The sequence below is a fragment of the Lepidothrix coronata genome, unplaced genomic scaffold (genome assembly GCF_001604755.1).
Source record: "Lepidothrix coronata isolate B3197 unplaced genomic scaffold, Lepidothrix_coronata-1.0 Scaffold343, whole genome shotgun sequence".
NCBI classification, from domain to species: Eukaryota; Metazoa; Chordata; class Aves; order Passeriformes; family Pipridae; genus Lepidothrix; species Lepidothrix coronata.
Genome location: NW_016690523.1, coordinates 221,697 through 231,273, shown reverse-complemented (window position 1 = coordinate 231,273; position 9,577 = coordinate 221,697). Strand labels below are relative to the sequence as shown.

The 9,577-nt window shown below is 50.6% G+C and overlaps 1 protein-coding gene across 1 annotated transcript in view; it reads right to left on the bottom strand.

Annotated features, from left to right (window-relative positions):
* Nucleotides 1-9,577, bottom strand: part of FBXL20 (F-box and leucine rich repeat protein 20) — a 33,686-nt gene that overhangs the window by 12,608 nt on the left and 11,501 nt on the right. Inside the window, 5 exon segments of the mRNA XM_017838489.1 lie at nucleotides 86-154; nucleotides 1,440-1,534; nucleotides 3,203-3,277; nucleotides 5,002-5,056; nucleotides 9,174-9,235. Of these exon segments, the coding sequence (XP_017693978.1) occupies nucleotides 86-154; nucleotides 1,440-1,534; nucleotides 3,203-3,277; nucleotides 5,002-5,056; nucleotides 9,174-9,235 (356 nt within the window).

Below are 9,577 nucleotides of genomic sequence, written 5' to 3'. Positions count from 1 at the left end.
ACACACCCAAGCCTGGCTTTCCCTTAGAAAAGGGATGGGAAACAGGCCCTGGAGCAGCCAGGGCTGAGGGAAGAGCTCTACTCACGCGTCCGTGATCTTGGTGCAGCCATTGAGGTTCAGCACCTCGATGTTCCTGCAGTTCTGGGCAAAGGTCCTTTGGGAAAGGGAGGGAAAACACTGGGTTGGCCAGGGAACAGAATTCCAGGTGGGTTACAGCAGTTGTGTGAAATGGAACCCAGCACATTAAGGTTTGGCAGAACGGTCTCGAGCGTTAAAGAAGAAATAAAGGAGGAATAAAGAAGAAAATAAGGAAGAAAATCAATAAAGAGGAAAAAAATCAATAAAGAAGAAAATCAGGAGGAAAATCAATAAAGGAGAAAATCAATGAAGAAGAAAACCAATAAAGAAAAAAATCAATAAAGAAGAAAACCAATAAAGAAAAAATCAATAAAGAAGAAAATCAGGAAGAAAATCAATAAAGAAGAAAATCAGTAAAGAAAAAATCAATAAAGAAGAAAATAAGGAAGAAAATCAGTAAAGAAGAAAATCAGTAAAGAAGAAAATCAATAAAGAAGAAAATAAGGAAGAAAATTAATAAAGAAGAAAATCAATAAAGAAAATCAGTAAAGAAGAAAATCAATAAAGAAGAAAATCAAGAAAATCAAGAAAAGAAAATAATCAAGAAACAGGAATCAAGAAAATCAAGAGGAAAATCAAGAGAATCAAGAAATAAGAGAAGAATGAAGAAGAGCAATAAAATCGAGAAGAAAACAAGTAAAAGAAGGAAACCAAGAAAATACAGAAGAAAATCAAGAAAATATAAAGGAAAACCAAGAAAATGTAAAAGAAAATCAAGAAAATGTAAAAGAAAATCAAGACAATGTAAAAGAAAATCAAGAACATGTAAAAGAAAATAAAGAACAAAATCAAGAAAATAAAGGACAAAATCAAGGAAATAAAGGACAAAATCAAGAAAATAAAGGACAAAATCAAGAAAATAAAGAACAAAGTTAAGAAAATAAAGAACAAAATCAAGAAAATAAAGAACAAACCCAAGAAAATAGAAGGAAATCCAGAAAACCAGTGATTTCTGGTGGCCCATCTCGTGCCCTGGGATTTCCCAGCCCCGCTAAAGGCCTCAGCTGCCCCTCAGTGCCAATCCCTCCCGAGTTTGGAGCAGCAGCTGACAGGATTTTAATGAGAACCGAGAAAAATTGAATTTTAATGAGACTTTTGAACCCGGGCTGAGGTTAAAAATGACCAATTAAAGTGGTAAATGAGCAATGTCTGTCCCTGCCCTCGAGGTTTCCCTCACACACACACACGGGCTGAGGGGCTCGGGCACGAAGTGGTGCTGGATTATCCCCGTCCTGGGTGGCTGGAGGAGCCAAATCCCCCTTCCCAGCCCGATTCCAAGCAGGAAGAAGGGGCAGCTCTACCTTAAGGCGTTGTCCCCCACTCCCAGGCAGCCCCTCAGGCTCAGCTTCCGCAGGAATCCCCCACATCTCTTGGAAATGTTCTCGACCACCCGGCCCTGGGGGAGACAGAAAGGGCACCTCAGCATTCCCCCCCAAAAAAATACCCCCAAACAGCTGGATTCAACATTTGGCAGGTTAACAACGAGTCTGTTACTTTAGGGTGCTAAGGAAACAAAAATGCCACAGGAAGGATCTAAGGGAAGGGGAAAGGGGGGGATTATTCAGCTTCTGAAGATGGAGAGACAAGGAGCAGTTCCCTGAAGCCCATCGGCCAAGGATGGGGGAATTCCAAGGAACTTCCCCCAGTTTGGGGCTCCCGGACATCCACACAGACTCCCCAGGGAATGGGAGGGGAGCTACACCCTGGGCAGCAGGATTTCCAAGGGATAAACCCAAACTTCCACTCAGGAGCAGAACCAGCCCAGGAGTTTGGCAGGAAAAAGGATTCAAATGCTTGTGGCTCGAGAGATCCAGAAAAAGGCTTTTTTTATTTCAAATCTGTGTTCACTGGAAGCCTCCAAAGAGCCCAGGATTTCCCTCTCTCCCTGGGAATGAAGGGCAAACCCTCTGGAGAATATCTGAGCAGTGCTCAGCAATCCAGAACCTCCCCCTGGGCTTTGGTTGTTCATCACAAACCAGGAGCATCCCTCGGCTCTCCCTGCACTAACTGGCATTTAAGAGCAACAGAAGATGAAGATGCTCCTCTAGAATCTCTTTTCCAGTCCCCAAAAAGCCCCCAAAACCAAGGATCAGGCTCAACACGGCATAATCCCGCAACCAAAGAGGGACACTGAGATCTCCAAGGTGAGTTTTGGGCCACAGGAGCAGCTCCACGAGCTCCACATCCCTGTAAAAAGGCTGGAGAAGCTGCAACACTCCCAGATTTTGCAATTCCTCTGGCAAGCCTGTGGATCCTGCTTGGATTAGGGGATCCAAAGACGTCTGTATCAATAATTTACACCAACTGCTGGATTTAACTCCCTCAAAGCAAAGCCTGAGCACATCAGGAAGGCCAGCAGGTTCTGGAGGTGAGGGACAACAAACCCCAGTGTTTTCTTTTAAAAGGGGTTGGGTTTTTTCAGGAATTTTTTTTTTTGTTTTAAACAGGATAAAACATTCTGAGGGTTGGTTTTTTTCTGCTCCCTTTTCCTGCTCAAGGCACTTTCCATTTTAAGACCATCCCTATGAGTGCAGAGCCCACATCCAACAGATCCAACGACGAGGCAGCTCCAAAGCTGCACCTTTTCAGGGACAACTTTTGACCTCAGTCCCCCCCAAATCATCTTCACTGAAATTTCAATTTTTGATATTAAAGACGGACAGGGAAGGATTCAACAGACATTCAGCCTTTGTGGTCTCATCAGTGCTGTGCTGACTGGGAGGGGAAGGAGAAACAGCCTCAGTTCTGCTCCAAACAAGCAGCAGTTTTCCCCAAAAACATACCTTTTCTACTAATTTCTGTTTTCAGAACAGGCAAAACCACTTTCCTTCCATTAGCCCCTCTCAAGGCTTGATGCAGACACGTAATTCTGTCCATTTTCAAAAGCTGAATGGGTTGCCAAGACTTTAAAAGGCTCCCCGAAGCTGAAGAGCTGAAATTAATGATCTCTATCTCCAGGGAAGGTAAAAAGGGGTTACTCTGGGAGTATGAATCCATTCTAGGCTGTAATTACAGTTTAACAAGGGGGAAAAAAAAAATGGGTTTGTATGTCACTTAATGATACCTCAATGTCCCTCTGGAAATCAAACAGGTCAATTCGCTGCCAGTTACTGCCATCCAGGGCCAGAACATTCCATGCCTTTATCGGGGGGAAAAAATGTAAATGTGTGGTTAATATGATAAAAAAAAAGGTCAGTGGGGGACCCAGTCCCAGTTTTGTTCCTTGGAGGAACAACACTCTCAGTGTCCCAGGTGGAAAAGCCAACAGGGGAATTCCAACACGGAGAACTGGGCAGGAACCAGAAGCACTTGCTGGGACTACCCCAGGGAATAACTTGGAATTCCAGGTCCCCCAGGTAGGGAATTGGTGTCCCCAGAGCGGGAGAAGCTGTGGGCATCTTCACATTCCTGGCTGGAATTAAGATGAGTCCCCCCCAGGGGACCCTCAACACTCACAAGGGGCTTTAGTTTTGGTCCAAACCCCCCGAATCTCACGTGGTTCCTGCTGCAAAAGGAGGGGCAGGAGCCCAGGGCTGGTGATTCTGCCCTCAGTGAATCAGCACGGAGCCGTGTGTAAAGTTTTAATTACCCAATCAAAGTAAACAACCAGATCTGGTAATAACCAGGAGCTCAGCGTTGGGAAATCAGGGATAAGTACAGGTGGATTTTCCATCCCATCCCATCCCATCCCTCACATGCCCTGAGCTCGTCTCCCAGCCCAAAACACCAGCTCTTGGGCAACAATAAGTGCAGAGTCAGAGCAAGGGGCAGAACTGGGCATTAAGTGATTTTCTCTTTGTGGTTTGAATTGCTGGTATTTGTTTTAAGGTCCACGGGAAAAGCGACGGCTCCGGTGGGAAATGCACCGGTGGCTGCACAATTCCATGGGCAGGGAACGTTCCAGAGCCTTCCTGCACCTCCTGCAGGTACCTCACGTGCTGTGCCACGGGATGAGTGATGCTGCTCCCTGTGCAAACAGGAGCAAGGGGCAGCCCAGGAGGGCACCTTGACACTGGCAGGATCCCGTTCCAGCCGGGACTGTCCTGCTGGAGCCCTGGATTTCACCTGGAAGGTCTTTCCCTCCCCAGACCTGTGTTATCCAGGTGGGAACTGCAACGCCCAGGCCCCACACAGGGCCGGTTTTAATGCAGTAAATAATGTTTAAGCATAATTTTTTTGATTACAACGTGCTTGGACTGATGCACTGAGCAGTTTGTGCAGGGGTGACCCAGCCAGGACAGTGAACACTCCACTCCAACACCTCCCCTGGATGGACATCCCACCCTTCCTGTGGCAGTGCCTCCTCTGGCTGTTCCCAGAATGAACCTGGAAGCTCCAGATAATCTGACCTGCAGCTGGAAGAACTTTCCCAAGCGAATATTCCAAGCTGGATTTCACCAGCTGAAGCCCACGAAGGACAGAAACCACCCCAAACAAAACACTCTTTTTTTTTTTTCCATGCTTACTCCAACTACATCCAGGGAGGAAATAACCTTCCACTGGCTCTGCAGCACCCCCTGTGAATCAGAATTCCTGTATTTCCACCCAAACCGTTCCAGACTCCCAGCTTTGGGGTTTCCAGCAGCCCTGGGCTCCCTGGACAAACCCAGGCTGAGGGGAAAGGTTTGGGCAAAAAGTCAACCCCCTTCATACCTGGGACACTGGAAAATGCTATTCCAGGCTGGAGTCCCCTTCACTGGGAATTTTCCAGTGTTAACAGGGGACACCAAATAACAGTTCAGTGGCACAAAGGTCCCTGGTACAACCCCCTGTGTGATTGGGAAGGGCTGGAGCAAGAGGACTTTGCCTCCCCAAATCCAACCCCCTGCTAAAACCCACCAGGAAGAGGAGGAAGGTTCTTACCCTGGAAACTTGAGCACAGCGACACAGAGTGACCACATCCAGGAAGGAGAAAATTCTGGAAGAGAAACGAGAGACACCTTATTGGTTTAACACAGGGGGAACGTGGAAAACAAAGGTGGTGGAGGGGGAAAAGCCCGGGGCAGCAAAACTGCTTTGTGATTCAGCTGAAAAGAAGTGCAGAGGCAGCAGCTCCCAAACGAAAGGGAAACACAGCAGCTCCCAAACGAAAGGGAAACACAGCAGCTCTGGAGCCACAGGGAAATGGGAACCTCAAAGCTTGGAGCAGCTCCGGAGAGGAAATTTGGAGGTTGTGGCCCCACACGGAGCCCCAGAGCCCCAGGTCTGGCCAGCCCACGGAGCACACCCGGGGATTTTGGGATGGCTGGCTCTGACTCCACCTGGGAGAGAGTCCAAGGCACCAGCACCTCCAGCAACAGCTCCCAGGAGTTGGGCAGTGCCACCATTCCCAGCCCAGGGATCAAAGCAGGAGACGGGCCCGGTTTCGGCGCCCGGATTAGTCCCGGGTGTCACCCCGGTGATTAGAGGGATGGAGTGGTGGGGAAAGGCTGGGAGAGCTGGGATTGCTCAGCCTGGAGAAGGGAAGGCTCCAGGGTGACCTAATTGTGGCCTTCCAGCACCTGAAGGAGCCACAGGAAACACGGAGAGAGATCATTTCCAGGGGCCTGGAGCGGCAGGACAAGGGGGAATGTGTGGAGGCAGGAATGGCTTCCAAGTGAAAGTCAGGTTTAGGTGGGATATTGGGAAGGAATCCCTCCCTGTGAGGGTGGTGGGACACCGGCACAAGGTGCCCAGAAAAGCACTACTTGGATAATTTTTCCCAATTCTGCCTTAACAGACCCAAAGGCACCGAGCTGGGATATTTATTTTTCCATCCAGGAAGGATTCCTGTTCTGCTCCCAACTCTTTTACATTGGTCTTTTCTCTCCTCAGAGTTGACAGCGAGGAAATAATCCACAAAATCAACTTTATCACCGAGCAGTGACCGCAGCTGAAGGCAGGCTGAGCTTTCCCAACAGGAATTAAGGCTGGAATTGCAGCGGATTAAACTGTTTCACTGCAAAGTAACTCCCCCACGTGCAGCTGAACAGCTCAGCCCTGGCCAGTTTGGGTGAAACACACCCACTTAGAGCAATTTTCAGGTTTCACCCTCTTAATCCACTCAGGGTCTCTGGGACTCCTCACTTTCCCACTGTCCCTAACTGGATTAGGGTCAGGCCCCTGCTGAAATCCCTGGATGCTGAGGGCTCTGAGGTGAGCCAGCTTAGACCTTCAGCCTTCTAAAATTACCCACAGCAGCTCCTGCCAGTGAGTCACCATTCCAGGTGGATTCTGCTCCCATGGGCTGGGCAGGGGGAGAAGAAATCACAGCTCTGCTCCCACCTCCTCATCAGTTCCCAAGAACTCCAGCTCCTCGGGGATAAACCAGGGTGGGGCTGGAATGCTGGATGGCAGGGGCAGTGCTGGGGGTGTGCTGGGAAGGGGGAGCAGGCAGAGCACGGATCAAAGCTGCTTAGGCCAGGAGAGAGCTGCAAACTGCTTGACCTGCCCATGAACCAGCCAGGAAAAGCCCAATTCCCACTGCCTGGTCCCTGCTCCTGCCAAGGTGGGGGTGTTTAACAGCCCCACATCACCCCGGGAGTGAAACCTTCTCCAGAGGCCACGGAAAATCCAGGCTGGGGCTTGGGGTTTGGCTCCCAGACCTCACGGAATAAAAGCACCTTTCCTGTGGCAGTGGGAATGGCAGCACAGGGAAACTGGGATGAGATGCCCCTCTGGGGACATGAGCACAGCTGGAGCTGACAGGGACCATGGATTCACCCCCTGGAGACACCAAACTGCCCAAAGAGGAGCTGGAGCAGCCAAGGAATGAGGGCAGAGCAGGGAATGCTGCTTTTTGGTGCTTTGGCTCATTTCTGTGTGTGGGAAGGGTGACACCTCCAAGGGTGTCACCTCCTGCCTCTCAGCTGGCAGGAGACAAAGCTGCAGCAGGAACAGCAGTGCCAGGACATGGATTTGGGATTGTCTTGCTGAGGCTGTGGCTGCCCCATCCCTGGAAATGTCCAAGGTTGGAGCAACCTGGGATAGTGGAAGGTGTCCCTGCCCACGGCAGGGGGTGGCACTGGATGGGCTTTAAGGTTCCTCCCAACCCAAACCACTCCATGATTCCACAAACACTGCCAGACAACTGGAGAAGGATTTGTGGTACGAAGGGAGGGAAGGTCCTGCACCACACAGGGAATTCCAGCAGGACATCAGAGTTCTCACGCTCCCGGGAGAATTCCCTGTGGGAATGTTTGTGCCTGTGGTGCCTGGGTGTCACTGGCCATCCCAGCCCAGCAAATGCCCGGGATCAGGGGGGAACCAGGGAGAAACCAGCAGTTGATAAATGTTTCGAGTTCATAAGTGATGGTTTGGAGAGCTGGAATTCACTGTCAACAGACTGCGAAAATTAATGAGTGTGGATTGACAGTGCGGCCTTTGAAAGGGAAACTTGGATGGGTTTCCCTGCAGGAATCTCCTGTAAATGGGTGTCAGTGTCTGCAGGACAAAGGCTGGTGTGTCTGGGCAGTGCTGCTGGGGAAGGGCCTGTTCCCTGCCCCATCTCAGATGGGTTCCGTGTCTCCCGTGTGTGGCTGAGGAGTGGAAGCTGCACTTGAGCAAAATAAAGAGCAGGAGGATGAGAAAGGGGAGAGCAGCAGCCTCTGCCACCCCAAAGGCACAGGGGTTCTGTGGGGCTGGGGTGTGGGAGGGGATGGTGCTCTGGGGCATCACCCCTTTCCCTGTCCCGTGCTCAGCTCCACCTGGATTGGGGACGTTTGTCCTGCATTTCCAGAGGGCAGGACTCTGACAGAGCTTTGCCTCCTGCCAGCTGAGAGCCAGCAGGTGACAGCCCTGGGGGTGAATGTCCCTCCACACAGGCAGGAATGAGCCAAACCTCAACCCTTGGTCCCACTCGGGATCATTCCACTTCCACCTCCCAGAAACCTCACCCAGGCCCTGCTCCTCGGACCTGTGGACACACACCTGTCCTTCCCCTGAAATCCACGTGAAATCTCCATTAAATTCCATCCCTGGCCTTTTCCTCCCTGCCAAATTCCCCACATTCCCTACCTCACACATCCATGCTCTTCCCAACCTGTCCCCGACCCGCCCGTGCCTTGTCACCTCCCCACCAGGACAAATCCTGCCTTTGTCGTATCTGCTCCCACCACAAGAACAATCCACTCTCAGAAAAATCCAGAAAAACAATTTTTTCTCACTCTCCAAGTCCCTCTTTTGCGGCTGGACAGCCCCTTCCCTGTGTCCCAAGGCTCCAAACCCAAACCCCCACACTGTCAGCAGGGAGGGCTCCACCAGCCACACACTGGGTGAGGAACACCGGGATAAGAGAACCCGAATTAGGCTGGAAATAACACTCAAGAGGTGGCAGTGCAGTGAAAACTAAACATAGTGAGACCTTTTCCCTGTTCCCTCTGTTCCAGCAGTGATCCAGCAGCAGTTCCTGTCTCACACTCCTCTCCCCAGACTTTACAGCCACGGAGTGTTGACAGACCCCCAGTTTCCTGCAGTGTAAGAACTGCAGGTGTTAATAATAACTTTATTGGTGTTAAAAATTTCAGCTCCCTCCTGCCTTTGCCTTCCCCGTTTCCAGCTCAAGGCACTGACAAACCCGAACCCAACTGAGGGACAATCACCCCCTCACCCCCCTCCTGCTTCCCAGGGGGACTCTGTCCCACACAGGGCCAGAGCATCCTACAGGGGTGATCCTAAAAGTCTTTTCCAACCTTAAAAATCCACAAAGCCTGATCTGGTGGATCTTTTCCCAACAGGACCATCCTGCCAGCTGCTGAACATCTGGCTCCTGCTGAGCAGGAGCAGGACAAAGCCCACTGGAGTGCAACCCTGCTCTCCACACCAGCCCACACTCACCACTCCTCCTCACCAAGGACTTGTTCAGTCCTACAGTCCCTCCACCTACAAAACAGGCAAGGAGCGAATTAATTCAGCATTTTAACCCCCAAAACTTGATCACACTCAGCACAAACCGCTGCTGACGCAGACCTTGGACCCTGTGCTGCTTTTTGGGGAGTGACCCAGTCCAAGCTCAAGCAGCAAAGCCCCAAATCCCACCCCCAGGGGCAGGGACTCACCTCAGCAGCAGCTCCTTGGGCAGTTTTTTGTTGATCACGGCCTCATCGTTGTTTGAGAACATCTGCAAGCAAACACAGGTCCCACAGGTCAGCCACACTTCCAGGGAATAAGGCCCAGGGAAGGAAGTGGCTGGTTAACAAGGCTGTTTCCAGACATCTGCTCCAGTAAGTTCTTAACAGGTAAATTTTGTGCTCCAGCTTTCAAACTGTGCCTGAACGTGGATCCAACCTCTCACCTTCCCAGAGGGTGGATCCAACCCCATCACCTTCCAAACATCCTGTCCCTGAGCAGGGATCCAACCCCATCACCTCCCAAATACCCCATCCCTGAGCATGGATATAATCCCATCACCTTCCAAACATCCCGACTCTGAGCAGGGATCCATGACCTTCCAAATATCCTG